Genomic DNA, 23,591 nt, shown 5'->3' with positions numbered 1-23,591 from the left:
TGGGGGTGCTATTCAGTAATGACCAGATACAAAGACTAAGACTGGACTGCCTTTTAACTGTGAAATGACAGCACTTTATAATTTCTGAAGGGATAAAAGAGTTGTTAATACACTGGGGTGTGGGGACCACTGAAATGGGAAATCTAGAATGATAGCGCTGGACTAATCAAGTTATGGAATTGTTTGGTGGAAGACAGCCTTAAGTATACGTTCACTTGCTTTAGGCAATAGCTGTGTGCCTGAAAAGCATGTATAAGATTATATGTGAAATCTCTTCTCCACTGTTGGTATCTGCCCACAAAATATTCTCATCTTTATGGTATAAGAATCATTCTTAAAGCCAAATACTGAGTTCAAGGCACATACATATTCTGCAGTTACAAATTTGCATTTAATAATTCACAATTCCTGTAAAAACTAGTCAAAAGGGAAATCAGCAAGTTTAAAACACCACATTGTTAATTTCCATTTCATCTGTCAATTTAGCTATGAGAGATTAATTCAGTAGCTGGAGGGGCTCTGTGGAAATGCTTTCTCAAAAACACCAGAGCTGTTCCAGAGTGCATAACTTAAGTGCTCCCTACCTCCCAGGTCTCACTTAGATGTTTTTTCATTCTGATATCCGAATATATTGACCCATGCAAATGTTTGCCTTAACCCAGGTGGCACATGCAGACTGATGCCATCCATGTCTGCCTCTTTCAGATGAGCCACAGTCCACATGTTAGGGGCAAATGTCACGGTGAAACTCTGCTGTAATAACCCCTGCGTTGGCCTGACCCTTTACGATGTGGAGTGCAGGTCTAACCCTCCTTGGCTCAGCCACACCTACAGACCAGGGGGTTAAGACAGGGTTTTTTGGTCAGCACCTGAGAGTATCTTCTCACCTGGTGCGGAGAATGCACTCCTTTGGATTTGTATGCAGGGATAATCTTACATTATTTTTAGCAATGATACACAAGGAGACCTAGTCAGCATTATTTGTTAGAGTTAAGCCCTTCAAATTCATCTAGACCAGGGGTTGGCAAACTGGCCTGCGGGCCAGTCTGGCCTGCGGGCCAGTCTGGCCTGCTACCTGTCTTGGTATGGCCTGCTAGCTGAAAATGGATTTTCCATTTTTAAATAGTTGAAAAAAATTCAAAGAATATTTAGTGACACATAAAATCAAATTTCAGTGTCCAGCTTTACTGGGACACAGCCAGCCTTGTTGGTTTACACATTTAAGGCTGTGCTTCTGCTACCCAAGTTCCCCCTTCCATTTGCCAAACCTGAGGCCCTCTCTGGTTGACCAGCCTTCTATGTGCCATCTTGTCCACTGACTCCCACCCTCTCACACCTAGGAGTCCCTCCCTCAGCATTCACAGACCATCACGACACAGATGCTACTAAGTTCTTTTAGTAATTTACCAGCTGTGTGCAGAGCCATCACGGGGCAGCCCTCCACGAGCGGAGGAGGAGGGCTGCCTGGCAGAGTGCTTCACACTCCAGGTTAGCCAGAAATAACATCTTCATTTTTGTTTCCACACAACTCTTCTCTGCAAGCCTATCGGCCAACAAAGTAACAGCTGATTGTTGGAGGAGCCAGCTAATCATCTTGTCTAATTTCAGATTCTTCAGGGCTAGAACATGTTCACCCCAGAGGCTTAAATGAAGCACATTTGCAGCTACTCGGGCAGATGGTCTCTGCAATGGGAAAGGAAGCTGCAGCTTAGAACATCTGTAACGGGTACTCAGCCCACAGCCCACTTTGTTAGTGAATGGTCACTTCAGGGTCTTTCTCTGGCCCTAACCCAATTCTTTCTCCACCCCATCTCTCCTTCTGATATCCTTCACTCAGCTGACAAGTACTGGCTACTCTCTACCCACGCCCCACGCTTTTCCTTCCTGTATGGCAGCAGTATGCATTGCTGGAATAGCCCCCAGGCTTCTTGTGTACAGCTCTGTCTGGTCCCTTATACTGGGTGAGGGAAGCTCTCTCATCACTTAATAACTGGTTGCAGTTTATTCTAACAAAGCTTCATTGGGCACCCACTGAGCCCATAGCAGGCCATGTGTAGTGAGAGGTCAGTGGTAAGTGTAGAACAGTGGTCTGAATGCTCAGCATGCAGCTGAACCAGACCTGCCACTCCAATTATGGCTTCAAACAGATTTGCCTTTATATTCCTTTATATCAATTTCACAGTGTCCAGATCTGTTCTCAGGAAATGTTTTTCCATCTATCTGATCAGATATCAGCTGTTTCTATAAGCTACATCTCCATTAAACATTTCTCAAAAATGCATCCTTCCCCCTCTGAGTAACTTTTAAGCAACTAAAAAAGCTTGGAGGAGTTGAAGTGCTACAATTCTAATGATTTGGTGGCTAGCTCCTCTACTCCTATCTATACTCAAATTTTGTGTTCTCCTGTACTTGGCCTTTACCTTTGTAAGACAGAGGCTCTGTCTGTTACTGTGGTGCTTGCCCACACCTGACCTTCCCTCTGGAATGTGAACTGAGGTTTCCGTCCACACAGTCCCTGCAAAACCTGGGCGCAGTCTCACCTTGCTGGTCTCTCGCTGGAGCAGTGACCTCACCAACCGTCTCACATCTAGGGGCACCGACTTGGGCAGTGCAGGGAGCTGAGCCTCTTGGTAACTGCGGCTCTCAAGGTGGGCCCTGCCCTGGCCATAAAAGGGGTTGGCGAGCCCGAAGATCTCGTAGGTGATCGCTCCCACTGCCCAAGCATCAGCCTTGCTGTAATCAATCACAGCCCGGGGGCCAGGACAGGCTGTGGACACCTGCTCGGAAAGCAATGGGTGAGACGTCATGCTGCTGGCATGTCCAACCTAGTCATGCTCCTGCGCCTCACCTGACTCACGGGCTAGTCTGAACTTTGTCCCAAGGAACCCAGAATCTGACGGAGCTGTGGCTCAGACCCAGAATAATCTGCTTAGGCTGCCCAATTTATGCTGACAAAATGCACATCTCTCAGGAACAGGGGGAAATCCAGATGAACACAAAATGGCAGGGAAGGAACTTGGGCCAAATTATGGGTCAAAAAAGATGGAGGTGCTGAGTAAATAATGAGGTGTCAAGTCTTGTCATGTCCTGGGGGAAACACGGTGGAAAGGCTTCTGCTAATGACAGATGACATGCCCAGCAGGACTCACCTCAGGGGCCATCAGGCAGCCGTTTCCACCCCGATCCACATACCAGCTGGTGAAAGGCAACTGCAGGCCAAGGCTCTCATCAGCCAGGCAGCAGCCGAAATCTGTGATCACCAACCAGGGGCAGCCATCTGGGAGGGAGGGGGCAGAGGTAAGCGACTGATCCCCCTCTCCTTCCCTCTGAGGCCCTCCTCACGAAAGCCACCATCAAGACTGGGTGAGCAGGACAAACAGGGACTCTGTTGGCCCAAGAGCATAGGCTAGCAAGGCCTAGCTGGGAGTCCATTCACCAGGGAGCACAGCAGGAGGGCCAGCTGCATGAATATGGAAATGCCTGGGGGAAGAAAGTCCCCAGGCAAAGGACTGGATTAGAGTTAAGACTCAATCTAAATAATTTTCTAGTAATTGGAGCTTTCCCAAGACCTAAGGAGCTAGTGCTTGGCCTAAAGAATCTCTAAGAGCTCTTACACCCAAAGAATCTTTGATTTGAATTTGAAACCCCAAATCCAAACCTAAAAAGCAGGTACATTAGGAATTAGTTATTTGTAAAAGGATTCAGAGTTCCTTTAAAAAACCGGTTCCTCTTATTCAAAATTTATCAGATGTATGAATCTCCTTTACAGTATTCCCAGGCAAGTTGCCATTCGGCTTTTACTTGAATGCTTCTAGTGATGGGGAACTCATTACTTCCAGAGGCAGCTAGGCTTACCTTTGGACAGCTTTCAGTGTCTGAAAATTATTTTTTATATTAAGCTAAAGTCTTCCTCTTTTACTTTATTCAAGAAAACTTGCAGCACTGAGGTTTTTATTCTATTAATGGGCAACAGAAAGGAACTTGGGAACAACTGTTAACTCACTCCACAGAGAACAAAAGCCTCTATCCTGATTGCTCATCTCTGTGTACAGAGTGACCAAAAAGGACCCGAAGGGTCTTAGATGCTCCCAGACCCACCCTCTTGCATACCTGGAGAGCTCCGAGGGGGCGGGGGGCACCTACCTGCGTCCAGCTCTACAAGAATGTTGTCAGATTTTAAGTCTCTGTGTGCGATGCCCTGTTGAACCAGATGATCCACGCCTTCCAGTAACTGCAGGGTCATCACAGTGGCAAGGCGGGGACTGGGAGTGTTCACACGAAGGTACTGGCGCAGGGTACAGGGATAGCTGGTGGAGAGGAGACAGGGCCTCCGGCTGTCACGCATCAGCAGTCCCTAGCACCTTACTCACTATCAGGATTAGGCCTTTCCTCGTCCCCTTCCTGGAGCTTATTGATTTCTTTTTCCCCACGTATCCTTTCTATTCCCGCCCACCCACCATCCTGAAATTTGGAAGTAAGAGCTGGGACTCCCCATGTTCAAAGTATCGGTACAGATACTTATTTCCTTAAAACACCCATTACAGCAAAGTTAGGCAGTACAGAGAGTGAGGAAGGACTTTTATGTTGAAAACAAGAAAGGCAAGCCTGGAGAAAGGGTCCTAGTCAAATGTACCAAAAGAATAGGTGAAAAGGATGTTCTGGATGAAAATGAGACTTTGTTTTCATGAAAAATCATTCTAAAGGGAAACTGCTCTCTAGGGCAGACATACTCCCTTGGCAAGCCTTTTTCCCCAAACGGTGAGGACCCTCTTCCCTGACACCCCACACTCAAGCTGCACAAAGTGGGAGGGACTAGCTCCCACTCAGAAGGTGAGGCAGCTCCAAGCTCCTGCCACACCCCTGTCACTTACTTCTTCATGACAAGAAACAACGTCCGTCCATGGCCCAGGCCTTCAGGGTGGAGACGTGGGGGCAGCACATCAGGGTAGTCGACCAGGGCCCCTGGCAGCAGGGGCACAGATGAGGTGAAGGCGCGGAAAACCCGGATGATGTTGGGGTGAGGTGCTAATTGCTTGGGACTTCCTTTGGATTTTCTGTTTCAGCCAAATGGGACAAATGTATGAGGCCAGTATCAGATACAACAGCTAGAAAGAGAATAATCTAAAGCCATAACAAATACCATTATTTATTCACTCATTTATTTATCAAATATTGTAGGGTTGCCATGTGCCAGGTACCATACATGGTATTGGGGAACACACTGGATGACCCCCCTATTCCATCCTTCAGCCAAACTGTCCATCCATCCATCCATGCATGCATCTATCCATCCCATGTGGCAGAACATAGTGGTTAAGAGACCCTGGCATCAGACTGCCTGGGTTTGAACTCCAGGTCTGCCACGGTACATCACTGGCTAAGTTACTTCTCTGGGCTCAAGTACAAAAGGGGAATAAGGTAGTAACATACCACATAACCTTGTTGATACTGTAAAGTAACTAGAATGACGTTTAGCACACAAGAAGCATTCAGAAATATTAGCTGTTACTCTTATTCATTCAACTAACATTTGTTGTTTTCACACTAAGTGCCACACATCATGCTAGTGTGCTGTGGAGCTATGGCCGAGAATAAGACAGAGTCTCTATCATCATGGGTTTGTGATCTAACAGGGCAGATGTCCCACGCAACCGTCTCGCCAGCAAGAACGACGCGGCACACACAGGATCCTTCTGCAGTAAAGCTTTAATGCGTCTTGAGAGGCAGAGCACAAGCTTATCGGGGCGGAGACCCCAAGTACAGAAACCCGTTCCCTTTTATAGAAAACTGTCCCTCGCCTAGGACGTGTCCCTCTCTGACTGGCGGTCGTGCATCAGCCCAGATGACGCCACGGGAGAGGCAGAGACTGGAGGTCGGGGAATTTCCCAGCACATGCGCTCTAGACTTGTTTTTGCCGATTGTCAGTGTCGGCCGGCGCCATCTTGTAATGGCGATTACGGTGTAACGTGGGCAGCTCCCCACAGGCAGAGGGATGTTCATTGAAAAAGTAATTATTTTAGCTTCCTAAGGGCAGGGACCATGACTACATGAGTCCAGGTTCTAGCATAACCTTTGTTGAATGAATGAATGGAAACAGATGTAGTTGGTAATAGAGATGTCACCTGCCTGCCCTGCCCATTCCTCCTCCTCTGGGAAGCCCCACACCTAGAGCCCTGCTGAGGCACAGTGGCTATATACCAGCCAAAGCTCCCTGGACCAAGGGTGGGCACCGCCCCAAGGGCAATGAGCCTACAGTCACATCTGAGATCTAAATGGTAAAAAGGAGGGAGGAAGGTGGGTTCTCTCTTTGGGGACTGCGAATGAAGAAACTTGCCAGTCAGCAATGGAGCTTAAGGTGAAGGATACCATGAGACTTCCCTGGGGCCACGGGAACCCAAAGAGGTGAGCCAGCCACAGGTATACAGGAATGAAAGAGACACAGTGGAAGAAGTAAGGATGCTGATGAGAGAGAAGAGAATGGAGCAGAGCCCAGAGTCATGTGAAACAACACTGAGAGAGCAAGGTGTCTGCTCTGTCCCCAGGGCTGCCATGGTTCCTGAGCTTTGCGGATCTGGTCCATGGGGGGCTCTTGTACTGCTTCTTCTCTTGAGTCAACCTGAGTGGGCCTCTGTTGTATGTCATCAAAGGAGTCCAAGCCTGGTTCTTGCTCTTGGGCTGCTGGGCTATGGGGAGAAGCTGGATCACAGCACAGGGCTGTCAGGGCCCCAACACTTGTCATGGGAGCCCAGAGGCAGACGGTGTGGCTGTGCTGGGGAGATACATTGGGGTATGTTGGAACTGAGACCTGAAACATGCGGGAGAGCACAGTTCAAGAATAGCAAACTGCACGCTCAGTGGATGGTCACAGAGGAGCCTGGTGCATCTGGGAATGCGGTATAGAATTCAGTGGGGTGTAAATGGGAAAGGATGAGATGAGGGGGAGAAGAAATGAGAGGGGCAGTTCACAAAGGGCTCTGAATCTGAGGTCCCTAGACCAGCACAGACCAGGTGGGGAGGAACCCAGAGTGCTCTCAGGGCAGAGTTTCTTCTGAGCTACATCAGCATTTTAGGCAATACACCTTCTGCCATATCTGTCCAATCACTCCACAGACATTTACTGAACTGTCGGGGTGAGCAATAAACAAAACAGAGCACTTAAGGTACAGCCGGAGAGACAACGAATAAATAGACAAGGACATACGTGATTTAAGGACAGATAATGATAAATGCCATGAAAAACAGAGTGACAGGGATTATTTCAGACAGGAGGTTTCCGTGGGTGACACAACAGTGCTCACAGCTCTATGACTGTGCCACACCAGCAGGCAGATGCTAACACCACAAAAAGCCCCCTGAGGATAATTTTATCCCCCCAGCAGCTGACATTCAGGTGTGCACTTTTCTCTAGGAAGGGCTAAGAAGGGGATGACAGTGCTGAGCACACCTGTGCTGCTGCTTCAGCCCGCACCGACTCTCAGTCACACTGGAGCCTTCCAAGCCACTGAAGGGGTTTTCCATGCATATTCTCTTTGGTTCTTATTTCTGCCTTCTTGCTTCTGACAGAACTCAGATCTATAATCTAGCCTTCTAGTAAATCACCAAAAACGCAGCAGCACCACCTCTTCCTGGTGGGGTACAAATACTAAGCTCAAGCATCAATCTTCACCACCTGTACACAGGAGGATTTACAAAGCGGGAAGCGTAGGCTGCCATGCACCTGCTCTTTATTCTGCTGACAACACCTCTTGTCCTACTTTTTTTGCCTAGGTGATGCCTATTCCTCCTTCAAATGGCAGCACAAACTGTCCCTGTGAGAAGCCTTTCTGAGTGGCCCCATCCCTGCAGGGTACACACCTACTCTGGGCTCCCTCAGCACCTGAGCATTATGCAACTGCAGCACTTACTGTGTGGGGCTCTCTGCTCCAGACTTGTCGGGCTCTGCTGCCACACTGAAAACTCGTGGGAAACAGACCACTTTTGTTTTTTTAAAAATCACTGGCACATCAGGTGCGCTGTTGCTATTACATGAATGTTCTCACTTGTGGGGACATTGTTCAGTTTGTACCAATAGGTGGTGCTCCACTGTGCATTACTTAGGGAGAATCAGAATTCACATCAATTTTCCAACATCCCCTGCTCCAATGTGAATTAGCCATTGGCATCATCAATTGGAGTCAGATGATCTGTAACCTTTCCCAAGCTAAATTATCCACTAACTGAAAATCCATCATTAAAGACATCTTTCAGTAAGCATTTACTATCTGCTATGTGTCGTGTCTGACGATGTGCTGACTGCTGGGGACACAGGTGATTATTTTGTTCTCAAAGAACTCACAGTCAGTCTGGTGGGCAGATAGGCGCTTACCTGTAAGTGACTGCTCCATATTCCCCGGCCAAGGCCACTCGGCTAGCTGGGACCAGCTCCTGGCTCATTTTGCTAAAGATGGCTTCACTGGAAGAGCCCGCCTGGAACATATCCACAGTGAATCCAGGGTTACACAGACCCAAGCAGAGTGGCAAATTCCAAGCACTGCCTGTAATCTGGACCAGGACAGCTATTGCCTAGAATTGGCTTTGACCTTGAAGATAACCTCTCTAAAGTGGCAAGCCAAGGCTAGTTACTCCTCAGAGACTGAGGGTAGAAGTGCCGTCCATGCCAACTCAGAGGACGCTTCCCACCCATCTTGGTAGCCTAGATGCTGGGGCAGGAGGAGATGCCAAGGTGATCAAGACACGGGGCACTCCTCCTGCCATAGATGCCTCTGGTCACCACAGCTTGAAACCAACCACTGGATCACTGAGACTCGTTCTGCAGGCTCCCTTCAGCAGACAGGCCGGAGCCTGACAAACTCCACCGTGGATTAAGTTGTGCTGAATCATAGACCAGCCTGCTCCCATTCCCCAAAACAAACAATCAAAAACCAAATTGGAGGAAAAGCACCTTTTTTCCCTCATTTCATTATGAATGGCTCTCAGGACCTATGAAACCTGTTAGGTATCAAGAAGATCCTGTAAGGATCAACAGTCTTTTAGCTTTTGTGAATGCAATAGCTGTCACACCCAACCAGTGGAAGTTTTGATGCTAAGACTAGATGTTTCTCAGGCAAAGGATTTGGCTACTTGTTAGCTATTAACCTAGTTTGGAGTTCAACAGTCTAATAACCTTCATGCCCAAAATCAAAACAAGAAACTGCATTCTTCAGTGACTGGCATGAACTTCTGTGGCTGTTTTCCACCTTAGCCTTGGATAATGCTCTGGGCAGGAGAAAGAATAACTTGATTATTCTTGATTAATTTTCTAAACTCATCTAGTAAAGGCAAGGTAGAGAAATTACTCTAAATAGACAAATCTTTGTTTTTCTTGGTTGTGGGGAGTGGGGGAGAAGGATATTCTTCAATTTCCCAAAGCCTTGAATGCTCCGAGAGCTGAGAGCAGGGAGGTGAGAAGCCCGCCTTTGATCTGGAGGTGAGTTGAAGGGTGAGTTCAGAGGAAAGGAACATCCTGCTCTCCAGCAAGGCAGGTCATGGGAAAGAGGGGAAAGCAGTAATGGCAGACCTGACATGAACTAATGGATCGGATTAGAAACCAATGATTTAGGCACTTGCTACTCAAAGTGTGGTTCACAGACCAGCAGCACTGGCATCACCTGGGAGCTTGTTGGAAAGGCAGACTCTCAGGCCCCACCTCTGACCTGCTGAATCCAAATCTGCCTTTGAACCTGGTCCCCAGGTGATCTGTGTACATACTACAATTTGAGACATGCTGCTTTAGACTCCTGCATAAGAGATGAGGAAGCCTAACTACATAGGCCCCCCTCCTGTGCAGAATTTGTCTTTTCCTCTCTACTTCCTGGAAAAAGAAAACACCAAGTACACTAAGATTGGCATGTTGAGAAATGCCTACTGTAAGGAAAGGCCCCATCCTTACCGAGATGTTCCACATCATCTTTATGGCCAAGGGAAAGGCAGGGGCCCCCAGAGCTTGCTCCTCCTTTTCTCTTTGTGGAATGACATCTGGGCCTCTGCCTGGAAGAAGCCTGGTGCTCTCTGCCACTTCTAGTTTCTGGGGCAACGCAGGCATGGTGGCTTCGTACACGGCCGCGCTGCAGCCCTTGCCAATGGACTGCCCTATCAGGTACTCCTCCAGCTGGAAGCCCTGCCAGCGTCTAGTGTCCAACGGGTCAGGCACCAGCTTGTTTTTCTGCGCAAAAATCGCCTGTGAGGAGATTGAGAATGCACAGGGAGTCTGATAAGGCCCAAGTAATGGGGAACAGAAGCAGGGTGGGGGTGGGGAGGTACCCCGAGGCAGGGTCCTCCCTAACAAGATCAAGAGCCAATAAAAACACACCAATTGGGTTTCACTGCTCATCCTAGGTTTAGGCCATCCTGCCCCTGTCTCGTTATTCAGAATAACTTCTCTCTAACTCTGTCTCTTTACTGTGATCACAGAGACAACCCAACCCCAAACACTGTGAAGGAGAAAGAGGCCGGAATGTCTGGGTGCCACAGCCGGCACACCACCCCCCTACAGCCTTGACTCTCCCGGCACAGTTGTGGAGGGGTCTCATCATGGAGACAGCAGCTCTCTGCAAAGATCGCGGCTGACGGCTCCTGGATGGCTACCAGGAACGAGCGATCGACAGTGCCCTCAGGTGGCTCTGCAGGCAAGGGGGTGAGATCAGGAGTATCCCCAGAGCTCAGTCAGTAAGTCCTGCCTTCCCTCTCGCTTCTCAGGGTTCTGATGGGCCTACTCCCAGAGTTCTGACCAAATAGATGGCAGTGTAGGTGCTGCAGCCTGTGCCACACTGGGAAAGACAGCCCATCTCAGACCCAAAGTCTGGTCCTCCCCCACTTCAGGCAGCAGTGATGGCATTTCTCCACTCACCCAGGATCTGCCTGCCTCCTCAAATGGTCTGATGTGCTGACCCCTTCCTTTCCAACTCCATGGTCAGTCACCCACGAGCGCCAGGCATGGAACTTGGTGCCCACCAAGGCAGCAGCCTGCTGGGCACCAACTCCAGACTTCCCCCCTCACGCCCTTCCTTCGCTGCTTCTGAGCCACATTAACACATGTTGCTTTCACGTGTCATTAGACTAAGGACCTTATTCAGTCACTGCCATATTTTTAACGTGTGTGTGTGTGTGTGTGTGTGTGTGTGTGTGGCCCTACGCAATTTTATCCCAGTACAGATTCGTGTGACACCACCACAGTCATGATGCAGAACTCTCATTGCCGCAAAAGAACTCCCCTATGCGCTCTCTTTGTATCTGCACCATTCCGCTCTTTCCCTGACCCCTGGCACCCACTGATCTGTTCTCCATCTCTACAGTTTTGTTACGTCAAGAATGTTTTGTGAGGGCCGGCCATGGCTCACTTGGGAGAGTGTGATGCTGATAACACCAAGGCCACGGTTCGGATCCTATATAGGGATGGCCGGTTAGCTCACTTGTGACAGCGTGGTGCTGACAACACCAAGTCAAGGGTTAAGATCCCCTTACTGGTCATCTTTAAAAAAAAAAAAAAAGAATGTTTTGTGAATAGAAGCATCCAGTATGTAACGTTTTGGGACTGACCTTTGTCACTAAGCATAATGCCCTTGAGGTTCAGTTAGGTCATCACCTGTATCTGTAGTTGATTCCTTGTTATTGCTAAGTAGTATTTCACTATGATGTACCATTTGTGTAACCACTCACCCCACCCAATGGAGGAAATTTGGGTTTTTAATATTTTGGTATTGTGAATAATGCTATCAACATTTGTGTGCATGGTTTTAAAAAATTATTTACATTGTGGAAAATTTACAGAACACAAAATTTACCATTTTAACCATTTTTAAGTGTACAGTTCAATAGCACTAAGTACATTCACACTGTTGTGCAACCACTACAACCATCCATCTCCAGAATTTTTATCTTTCCCAACTGAAACTCTGTACCCATTAAATAACAACTCCCCACTCCCCCCTTTCCCTAGCTCCTGATAACCACTGTTCTACTTTCTGTCTCTATAAATTTGACTATTCTAGGAACCTCATGTGAATGGAATCACGTACTATTTGTCTTGAACCAAAGACCAGCTCTAACCAGCTGAGCTAACGAGGCAGCCCACTTTTTGTCTTTTTATGACTGGTTTATTCCACACAGCATATCTTCAAGTTTCATCCATTCTGTAGTATGTATCAGAATTTCTTTCCTTTTTAAGGCTGAATACTATCCTAGTGTGTGTATAAACCACATTTTGTTCATACATTCAGCTGTTGATAGACACTTGGGTTGCTTCCACCTTTTGACTATTGTAAATAATGCTGGTATGAACAAGGATGTACAAATACCTGTTCATATACCTGCTTTTAGTTCTTTTGGGTTTACACTCAGAAGTGGGATTGCTGGGTCACATGGTAATTCTATTTTGAATTTTTTGAGCAATTGCCATACCATTCTCCATAGCAGCTGCTTGTGTACAGGTGTGTGTTTGAATGTTAAGTTTTCGCTTCTCTGGGTAAATGCCCAAGACTGCAGTGACTGGGTCGTATTACAAGAACCTGCTAAATTACTTTCAATTTTATATTCCCACCAGCAGTGCATAAGAGCCCTAGTTTCTACACATCCTCATCAGCATTTGGTATTGTCACTACTTTTTATTTCAGTTGTTCTAGTAAGTTAGAAGTGGTATCTCAGTCTTAAATTTGCATTTCTCTAATGGCTAATGATGTTGAACATCTTTCACATTTTTTCATATGCTTATTTGGCATCTGCATCTCCTCTTGGTGAAATACATACTCATATCTTTTGCCTATTTTATAACTGGATTTTTATTTACATGCCTCCATCTATGGGGAGCAGCCACTATTCTACTCCAGTCTCACACCGCATGGAATTTAGCACAATTGCCAGATCTGGTGATTTTGTTCAAAATAGCCAAACGCCTGAATCTTTTAATGTGAAATTAATTGGTAACTAATTAAAAAATGTAAGACACCGGAGAGTAAAGTGTGAGAAAAGTGTATGTGAACAGCAAGCTTAGGAGGATCAATCTCAGCAAAAAAACACACAAACAAAAATGCTCTTTTGTTTTAAGCAGATTTGTCAAATTTTCTATCTTGGCTTTTGCCAGTTTAAGCCATGGCAAAAGACAGGGACAGAGGGATGGCCAGTTAGCTCAACTGGTTAGAGTGCAGTGGCAAGGTCAAGGGTTTGGATCACCATATCGGCCAGCTGCCCCCAAAAAAGACAAGGACAAGGGCTGGGGACTAGGCCACATGTCACCTGTTACCACAAACTGGCCAGAGCTCAAACATGAGACACCCTGGTGATGAGGAACAAGAACTAGGCTAGAAGCCAGGAAACACAGGAGAGACTGCTTGGTACTTAATAGCTCTTTGTCCCTGAGCAAGTCACTCCATCTTCTACCACCTCAACCCTAACCTGTAAAATGCCAGGACTAACTCAATGACTGGTTTCAAACCCCAGGAAAAAGACTGATCTCCCCAGAAGAAGATGGAATTCTGCCAACAGACTGCCCTCAAACTTGAACTGCAATGCTTACTCTTCCCCAGGTCTCCAGCCTGCCCGCCTGCCCTGCAGATTTTAGACTTGCCAACCTCCATAGTGAGCCAAGTCCTTAAAATAAATCTCTGTCCCTCTAAATATATATATCCTATTGGTTCTGTCTGGAGAACCCTAATAGACTTTGGTTGAGCAGAAACAGAGGTCTCTGACCTATTTTAAGCATTTAAAAAGCCTACGAACCCCTTCACCAGTAGTAATTCTACACAGGTTAACTAAAACGTTAGCTCTGATGCTTCTTTCTCTTGCTGTTTTTAGTTTTTACTGCAGTTTCAGCTATGTCACTGACTACAGACAGTCCTGATGGTTCGACTTACAGCTTTCTGACTTCAGGATGGGTTTGTTGGGATGTAACCGTATGTAAGTTGAGGAGCTTCTGTAATTGCTTGGCTAAATTGTGGAAGCAGCCTGGCTCAATGGTTAAGGGCATAGGCCTTGGAGAGTCAGACTTTCGGCACTGCCCTTTCTGGGCTGTGTGTCTTAGAGCAAATCACTTCACCTCTCTGAATATACTTCCTTTTACATAAATTGGGGATGACAACTACCTCAAGGGATAGGAGTGTTAAGATTTAGCTATGATTAAGTTTTAGAAAATTTACACAAAGCCATTTGCCATGGTGCAGCTGGAGCTATAAATAGCAGGATATCTTCCAAAACACTGTTTGAGAAAGGGAAGACAGTAAAACAAATGAAAGGTGCTGGCCCCACATCAAGCGATAGGCAACGGCGATATAATTGCTGACTTCCAGGGTATTTCCAGCTAGGTCAAAGACAGACCTTAACCCTCGCCCCGCCCCTCCACCTGCCCCCAGCCCCAGCTCAGGGCCCACTCCCTCCCAGGGCGCACGCTCCTAGCCCAGACCCGCCCACTCAGCTCCGCCCCCGGGAGAGTGCCCCGCCCCCGACCGTCCCCTCCACGCCCAAGGGTCCGGCCCTTGCTACGCTCCCGCCTCTAGCCCCGCCCCGTTCCCGGCTCAGGGCCCGTCCTCAGCCCCGCCCCCGCCCGCGGCGGCGCTCACCTGGATGTCCCGACAGGCCGATGCCGCTCGCCGGCTCTCCGCCTGCTTCTCCTCGATGAGGCCCAGCCCAAGCCCGAAGGCCAGAAAGACTGCCCGGCCGCAAGGGCCCGCGCCGCCCCGGGCCCGCACCACGAACTGCCGCTGCAGCCGCGCCGCCAGCCCAGCCACCGACTGGCGGAAGAAGCGGTAGCGGTCGGGGAGCCCGAGCCCGACCCTGCGCGGCTCCGCGCCGGGCCCCGCCGCCCGGCCAGGGCGCTCTCCCCGGCCCCAGCCCGCTGCCGGGCCGGGCCGCTCGGGCCGCGTCCAGCCGTAGGCCGGGCCAGGCTTGGCCGTGAAGCGCAGCAGCAGCGCTCGACCCAGCTGCAGGCCCCGGCCCAGCGCTTGTCGCACCGCCATGGTGGCGCCGCCGCCACAAGCGTCCGGGACTCTGGTCACAACAAACTTAGCACGGCGCCTCTGCGCAGGCGCGGACGCTGGTGGGCGGGGCGGGCGCCCGTGGCGGTTCCCCAGCTCGGCGCGCGAGGGCGATGTGCGCGCACTTGCGCCTCGGGTGGTGGTTTACCCTTTTGCACCTTGAACTCAGGTGGTTGGGTTGCATGTTCAGGCAGATCCTGAATGTAAACATCACTGGTCCTGGACAAAATCGAGAAACCGAGAAAGGAAACTAATATTTATTGTCAACTCTCGTGCGTCTTTTAATTTATTTACCTTTCCCACCAATGATATAGGAATGCCATTTTTATAGATAAGAAAACAGACATAGAAGGGGTGGTGTTCATGGTCACATGCAGGTAAGTGTCAGAGCTGACGTTAACCTTCACGTTGTCCTGCCTGGAGTCATTGCCCTCCCCAGTCACCTTAGACTCCTCCACAGGTGCGCAGCCCACGAGCTTCTTAGGACCCCCAAGAGAAATCTCACCCGAAGGCCACAGTTTGAGAAACTTGCTGGAAGTCACAGTTTGTTAATGGCAGAACCCTGTTTCCCAGACCTCCTATTAGGAATGGCTAATAAACGGATTCATACAGAGTGGTTTTTTTATTATTTTTCTTGCTTTTAAAATGAGAATTTTCAAACGTATACAAAAACAGAATAGTATAGCGAACCCCATGTACCTGTCATCCAGCTTCAACAATTATCAACAAATGGCCATTATTTTTTCACTTCAGCCTTTCTACGCCTGCTCCATTATTTTGAAGCCAATCCCAGACATATTATTTCATTTGTAAACACATCAGTATCTACAACTGAAGATACACTCATGTCTTTCTAAGACATTTCTATCTCATTTATAAGAGATAAGAACAAAAACAATATTATTATCATCTCTGAACAGATTAGCTGTAACTCCATAATATCATTTAATATCCAGTCAATATTCAGATTTTCCCATGTCTTGTTTTACAGTTATTCAAATTGGGATCCAAACAAAGTCTTTGTGATTTATTTGTTCAACCTTGAGCTGAGGAGTTATATTTTGTGGCACTGCCATTTTTCAAATGTTTCTGCAATCACGGACACCTCTACTCTTTACCAGGAAGGCTGGCTGTGGATAAGCGGCCCTGGAAGACATGTGAAGCTTTTTTTGTAGGTGTTGTTATGTGTCTCTGTGTGTGATTCAGTGAGCTTCGAAGCAAGGAGACATTTGTCTGATCTGAGACGCACCTAAGTGTTGCTTAAGTAGAAAGGCACAGACTAACTCATTTCAGGGCTCAAATTGTATGCTTCAGCACAGTCCTAGTGCCAAGCTGTGGAGGAATGAATAAGAATAGGAAGCATATAAAAACAAGGCAACTGCAAAAGGATCCATCTTTGAATTGGTGATTTTAAACATACTGAAATATATATATATATATGTATGTGTGTGTGTATATATGTGTGCGTGTGTATGTGGACCCAGTCATTTAAATCTTAGGTATAGACTCACAGAAATACATACATACGTTCCCCAAGAATGTTTATAGCAGCACTGTTCAACATAGTGAAAAACTGGAAACAACTCACATGCCTATCTACAGTACACTGGGCAATTTGTGGTATATTCAATGTAATATTAACAGCCTAACAGTGAATAGTATACAACTACATGCAACACCATAGGTATGTTTTATAAACATACTGATGACTTAAAGGCAAACATAAACAAGTAGATACTATGTGATTCCACTTATCTAAAGTTCAAAGGCAGACAAAACTTATCTATAGTGTTAGAGGTCAGGATAGTGGGTAGTAGTTGCCCTGGGGAGGGTAGTCACTAGAAGGAGACTTGAATAGACTTTTGGGTGCTGGTGACATCCTCCGTCTTGATCCTTGTAAGTTCATGTGATGAAAATCCATCTCACTGTTCACAATGATTTGTGCAATTTTCTGTGTGTAATATTTAAGTAAGCATTTCACGTGGAAGGCTTTTTAACATAATGAAAGCTTTTTTTGAAAATTTTATTCTAACTTATTCATGGTTTCAAATTTTAAAAAAATGAACTTACAATTGAAAAGTGTGTTAAAGTTCACAAAGTTTATTCTGTTTTCTTTACACTTAGTGGTTTCAACAACTGCATTTTAATGATGAACCTTGTCACACATAAACCTTGAGTTGAACTTCGCCCTGCAGTAGTGCACATCTCAGAGTGCCTATTTCTGAAACATTGAGGATGGAAATTTTCATTGCTTAGGACCAGCCAACCTCAGGGGCATCTTAGTCTTTATTTTGATTCTTCTGATGGGGGTGCCGTGGAAAAGGCGGGACACCAAGAGAGAACAGGTGACAGTTTTGCATCCCTTTCCTTCTCCCTGTCCATCCCTCTCATGTCTCCTAAGTCAAGGGACATGCAGATTGTAGCTGTTGCTGAAGGAGGGATTCCTCAATCGTCTGAAAAGTTCTGTGCTCCAGGCATGCTTGGCTATGGGGTGCACTGTTGGCCATGAACAGTTGGATGACTGTTTGAGCAAAATGTGTGCATGTGTGTGTATGTGCGTGCGCATGTATGTGTGTGTGTGTCAAACAAAAGCTTTCACATATTTATTAAGGAATCAATCTGCTTGTTCAGAACATAGAAACAAAGATAAAACATGTCCAAATGTCCAGATTTTCAGCTTGATAACGGTAAGATGATAGTGACATCGATCAATTGGTAAATACGTGTGCCGTCTATGTGTAATTTTTTATAGACCCAGCTTGGTTCTTCCCCAACGTCTCCTCCTGGAGTTGTGCCTGATTTTATCACCAGTTTTCATCCAAATCCACTGGGGAATGGGCTGATTTTGCTTTTGTTTCTTGGTCAGGAATCACTTGATCATGAAAATCTTGTGAGAAGACATGGTGAGGATGGGAGGCCACCACACACACCAGGATGGCAGAGAAAATGCTGTGTGTGTGTTCTGATCTCGCTGACGGTCTTCCTTGATGGAGGATTTACCGGCCCCTTGTGATATTCAATCATATTTATTTGGAAGAGACATAAGTAGGTGTGTTTCCAATTTATTTATAGAGGCACACAGAAATCAGATATTGTCTAACATTTTTTTATTGATCTCAGAGAATTTTAATTATAGATTTAAATGCTCCCTTGAGATTATCCTTTGGCTGGACAAATTTCACACTCTGAACACAGGCTCGCCTGTGGAAGCTTAGCTGGGGCAGAGATCTCCTTCAACTCCGCTCATCTACTGTGTCTCATTATCGTGACAGCTCTTCTCTTTAATGCTACAGGGAAGAAACAAGAGGTTCTCTGAGATATTCAATGTTTTAACTGCAAAGATTTTCTTAATCTCCGAGACACATAACCTTTTATCCTGAGGCTTGTGATGACTACATTTTGTAAGACATGTTTGCTAAGTGACATTGTATTGGTTGTCTTGAGTTAAAGAGTGAATTTGTTATAAGCTTTTGGATGTGCTCCCCTAAGCTACGGACAAACTTACTGGACCTGTGGGCCGAGCCCGTGGCGCACTCGGTAGAGTGCTGCGCTGGGAGCGCGGCGACGCTCCCGCCGCGGGTTCGGATCCTACATAGGAATGACCGGTGCACTCACTGGCTGAGTGCCGGTCACGAAAAAGACAAAAATAAATAAATAAATAAATAAATAAATGTCTTTAAAATGTAAAAAAAAAAAAAAAACTTACTGGACCTGTGATGTGTAACGAATCTGCTGCAAATGAAACCTCCAGACTAATGTTAATTAACCTTCCATTGTAGGTTGGACTTGTTCACTTCTCCATCTGTAAAAAAATCTAAGTTGCTTCTGACAGTCTGAACCAAGCAGTGTGAATCTTGATTCTTGGGCAGACGTCTGTATAGAAAGAGCAAGCAAGTGGATTTCTGAACAAAGAGGCTTTCAGCAGTGATTACAGGGGTTCCATGTTCTCATTTCTCAGGGCAGCGATACAGCCTTACTGTGACAGGGGCACGGGGGATGCTTTCTTAGGGACAATGGTCCTGATTCCATTTGTCCCCATCTATTCTCCTGAAATGGAAAAGTTCATGGTGGCACCAAGGGTCTCAGGTCTCAGGGGACCGTTTTGAGATTCTCCTATAACATCTCACATCCCTTTAGTAGTATCCTGATGGAGTTTGGATGTGTTGTTCCCTCCAAAACTCATGCGGAAATGGGATCCCCAATGTGGCAGTGTTGGAAACTGATTGAGTCATGGGGGCGGATCCCTCATGAGTGGATTAATGCTCTCCCTGGGGCAGGGGGGATTAATGAGTGAGTTCTTGCTCTATTAGTTCCAGGGAGAACTGGTTGTTTAAAAAGACCCTGGCGCCTTCGCTCTCTCTCTTGCTTCCTCTCACTGTGTGATCTGCTTGTACCCGCCGGCTGCCTGCCACTTTCCGCCATGAGTAGAAGCAGCCTGAGGCCTGCGCCAGATGCAGCTGTCCCAGAATCATAAGCCAAATAAACCTCTCTTCTTTATAAATCACCCAGTTTCAGGTATTCTGTTATAAGCAACACAAACAGACTAAAACATAACCCCACAAAAGGTGAAACTGGGAATAGGATATATGGTTTTCTGCTGAGATATTTGTTTACATTGCAGACTTAACGTTCTATATGAGAATTTCATTCATTCACAGAACGTTTATTAAACACCAACTGTGTACTAGGCAGGCTTTGGTATGCTCAGACACAAGAATTCGAGGAGGACGGAGGGGGTTGTTGGAGAGGCCACGGGATTCTCTTCTGGTCCACACTCCGCCGTGAGGACATCCTTGTGTTTTCATATACCCTTTTCTCTCCAGGAGAGCAAGACTGCAGAGTTTTGGCAAAGTACATAATATTCCTAAGAAGCATCACTTAACCTTCCCCCAAAGGACACAGGGTGGGGGAAGCTGATGCTAATGTAAAAATGGAAAAAGGCAAGGCTTAAAAAAAAGAAAGCTGTTGAGGGCTGTTTGACCTTCCCTCTCTGGACAGCGTCCTTTGGCATGGTTCCAGTGCTCTCTGTCTCCTCCTGGCAGGAGACAAATTTTCCCAGGGCAGCAACATCTTTTATCCACAGACCATTTCAGAAGTGCTATCTCTAAATTGCCAGCAGAGGTAGAAGGAGGTTTTGCTAAAACTGTTGACAGAGCAAAGCTGCAGTCGGATCAAAATCCTGCTACTTGAAACTCCTGGGCTGTCGTTTTTGGAGGTTAGAATCTGAACGGGTGAGCAGAGAGTGAGATTTCACTGGGAAGAGGCATCTCTGTTTAGCCTGGGGCAAGTGGATGGAAACGCAGTGGCGGTGGAGCAGGAAGACGTTGTTGCTCCCGTGAAGAAATTGAGGCAATCTGTGGTTCATGCAGTCCAGTGTATTTGCTGCCCTGCAGCGATTGTTTACGTACAAATACGGCCACATCACCTGCTGTGTAAAATCCTTCACAGGCTCTTTTCCCTTGCCCATTGCCCTAAGGGTAAAGTCCAAGCTCCAGGCCTGGCTCAGAAGGCTCTTCACTATTTGGTCCCAGCATCTTTCTCGCTGTCCCCCTGCCCTGCCCTTTATGGTCCAGCAATGCAGAATTTCTTGCAGTTGTCCCAACCATCATGCTGCTCCCTCTGGCTTGATTTACCTCTCTGAAAGAGTCCCCATTCATTCTTGAGGTCATCTCCTCCAGGAAGCTTCTTTGACCTTCTCGAGACTGAGCTAGATGCCCCTTTTCCAGCTCTCTTTCTAAAGTGTGAGTTGTGTAAGGACGGAGATTGTAATGTTAAACCTTATATCCCCGAATGCCCAGGCCCGCTGGATCCCAGCCCTTTTGTGAGAGCCGTCTGGGGATACAAGCCCTCATAGGCAGCCTCATGCCCAAGGGGAAGGTGAGAAGAAGGGGCTGGGCAATACTTTCAATTCCTCACCATGTGAGTCACTCCTTCGGGAGTGGGGGAGAGAGGCAGCGAAGAGAGGCTGGAAGGAAACAACAGGGGTGCGGAACAACTCATACCCCCACCTCAACAGAGTCAGCTGCTGCGTTTGTCCTCTAGAACTTGCACGACATTATTGCTGAGTGAATTTCCTTTCTGTGGCTTCTCCCTTTCTATTCTCTTTCTGTTTTTTGAATTAAAAATTCTTTTAAATAAAAGTAACATATATGTGGTTTAAAAAAACACTAACAGTGTCTGTAGAAAGGCTTATAATGAACAGCAACAATCTCCCATCCCAACTCTTCCTAAGCCTAGTCCAGACAATGATACTTTACCTTTTTAGCTATTTTTTCTGATAGTTTTCTTCATATCTCTACTATTTCTTGATGTAGCAAGACTGAACTATTTAAATCACAAAGCTGACCATATCACCCCCTGCCTGAAACTGATGGCTGCCCTTTAGAATAAGGTCAAACTCCCCAATGGAGCTAACCCGGCCTGCTTCTTTTGACCCTCCTGCCTCTCTTATCTACTTTTTTCATTTTCTTTTCTTTTCCTTTCCCATGTCCATTTTCAATTTTTACGTCTTTAGAATGCCTACCTCCTGGTGTTCATGGCTTTGTGTAATGCCCTCCCCTAGAATGTGAGCTAAACCTTCATGACTTGTTTCTAAGGAATAGAAATTGTCAAAAGTGATGGAATGTCACTTTCATGGTTACGTTGCAGAAGACTTTGGTTTCTGCCTTGTTCACTCTTTCTTGCTTTCTTGTGTGCTTGTCCTAAGAGAAGCCAGCTGCTGTGTTGTAAACTGCCCTCCAGAGAGGCCCACATAACAAGGAACTGAATAGCAGCAGCAGCAGCAGCAGACCCCCAAGAGGAACTGAATTCTGCCAACAACCATGCAAGTGATCTTTGAAGTGAATACACCCCCAGTCAAGTCTTTGGATGAGACTGCAGCCCTGGCTTTCACTTTAACTGCAGTGGTGCAAGAGACCTTAAGCCAGAGGATCAAAATTCTTAGCTCAGCCCAAAATCCTGGGCTGCAGAAACTGTGAGATAATGTTTGTTGTCCAAGCTACTAAATTTTGGGGGTAACTTGTTACATAGCAATAGATAACTAATAGAACTATTATACTGCATTTTTTTCTGTCCAGTCATAGTGTTTTTAATTTTTTTCCCTCTTAACTCCTCCTTCCCATCCCCTTCAACTCCTCCTTCCTCTCACCTTCCCCTTGGGCATAGGTCTATGTTAACAGACTGAGTGTTCCTTCCACATCTGTTTTGTGCTCATATAATCATATACAAAATATTACACACATGTGGGACTTATTAGGCCAATCCATTATTTATTCTTGAACAGTATTTTCTGGTTCCATTCCAGACACAGGCACCCAAAGTACCTCTAGAGTCTGTCAATTACAGTCACGCCCTCTTCCCCACCAAAAGGAAATCGTAAAGAATCGTGTAGCTTACATAAGCAATTAGCAGCCTCCGTGAGAGTAGCAGAAATAGACATGCTTCTATTTATTTCCATGGGAATCTGGGACTGTGCTTTAGGGTTCTAAGAAACACAATCAGCGCCGAACAATAGAGCATGTGCTGCTTGGAAAACACAGCTCTGCAGAAATGTGTTCTGCCCAATGGGAGTGCAAAATGAGAATGCTTTCATCTTAAATAAACATCCCAGCCTCTCTACAGCCAAATGAGTATTGTTCTTTCAAGCAGACCGTGTTCAAATAATTTCTGGAATCCTTCTTTCATAAGTGCCTTCCTCAGCCTGCTTCCTTGAGGTTCAAGAACGCTGGGCTTAGTCCTGTAGACGGTCCTCGTTTTCACCTCTCCCCAAACCTCATTCCCTAACTGGATGATCTTTCTTGTGCTCTGGCTGAAACATCCCCTCCTCAGGGCAGCCTTGCCCTGAGACAGGTTCCACTCTTCTGTTACTTGTCCCCAGAGCTCTTTCTTCCCTGGATGACACTTGTCATGAAGTACTATAATCATGTAGATCTCATTTCCCCACGGATAGACTGAGCGCTCTGTGAAGACAGGGACTTCGTCTTATTCACTGCCGTGAACCGGTCCCAGCCCTAGCAACAGTTAGCACCCATAAGTAGTTTGTCAAAGGAGTGACTAAATTGCCTATAAAAAGGCTGTTGCCTGTTTGCAAAAATTAAACCATCCTCAAAGGACCAAAATTTGTCACCCTTAATAAAGGTTAACAGGCAACATTTATTGAGAGCTTCCTGAGGGTCAAACACTGGGCTTTTAGTATTTCATTATTTCATTCAATCCTCACAACAATGCTATGGGGTGAATACTATCATCCCCATTTTACAGATGAGGAAAACTGAGTGTCACAATAATGAAACGATTTGCCCAGAGCCACACAGTTTGGAGGCTGTTCATCTCCAAAGTGCAAACCTTTAACCTTTATGCTATACCATTTTTTCCTTCATTATATTTTTTTGTTGTTAACTTTATTAATGTTTTAAAAATTTTTAAAATACAGATTTGTACAAAGAAAAAAATATCAATCATTCATATTCCCAACAGAATTTTTTAAAGAGAATATTCATTTATTTATAATTACTGATAAGTAAACTTCTCTTTTAAACAGGAACATAAAAACACAGGAGAATCTCTGCACAAGGAGAATCTCTGAACAGTTGG

At 46.3% G+C, this 23,591-nt stretch overlaps 1 protein-coding gene and 1 pseudogene across 1 annotated transcript; both read right to left on the bottom strand.

Annotated features, from left to right (window-relative positions):
* Positions 1-365: 365 nt before the first annotated feature.
* PINK1 (PTEN induced kinase 1) lies at positions 366-15,022 on the bottom strand. The gene is made up of 8 exons (XM_063103864.1): positions 14,586-15,022; positions 9,929-10,216; positions 8,366-8,466; positions 4,872-5,054; positions 4,144-4,307; positions 3,150-3,277; positions 2,541-2,777; positions 366-1,683 (listed from the first exon to the last, which is right to left on the bottom strand). Exons 1-8 carry the CDS (start codon positions 14,979-14,981, stop codon positions 1,426-1,428), a joined length of 1,755 nt encoding a protein of 584 aa, XP_062959934.1. The 5' UTR covers positions 14,982-15,022; the 3' UTR covers positions 366-1,425.
* A 2,723-nt stretch (positions 15,023-17,745) lies between these two features.
* LOC134383129 (large ribosomal subunit protein eL39-like) lies at positions 17,746-17,901 on the bottom strand (annotated as a pseudogene).
* Between the last annotated feature and the right edge of the window lie 5,690 nt (positions 17,902-23,591).

Source organism: Cynocephalus volans, chromosome 8, assembly GCF_027409185.1.
Source record: "Cynocephalus volans isolate mCynVol1 chromosome 8, mCynVol1.pri, whole genome shotgun sequence".
In the NCBI taxonomy this organism is placed as follows: Eukaryota; Metazoa; Chordata; class Mammalia; order Dermoptera; family Cynocephalidae; genus Cynocephalus; species Cynocephalus volans.
The sequence above is the reverse complement of the archived record's forward strand: the minus strand, read 5'-3'. Positions and strand labels throughout refer to the sequence as shown.

What these genes read in the sequence shown, in the direction of transcription:
- PINK1 (XM_063103864.1), bottom strand. Translation starts at nt 14,981, where the DNA reads ATGGCGGTGCGACAAGCGCTGGGCCGGGGCCTGCAGCTGGGTCGAGCG. An exon ending in TATGGAGCAGTCACTTACAG is followed by an intron (nt 5,055 to 8,365) that starts GTAAGCGCCTAT and finishes TGGCTGAAACAG; the next exon opens with AAAATCCAAAGGAAGTCCCA. An exon ending in TCTTGTAGAGCTGGACGCAG is followed by an intron (nt 3,278 to 4,143) that starts GTAGGTGCCCCC and finishes CCTCCCTCCCAG; the next exon opens with ATGGCTGCCCCTGGTTGGTG.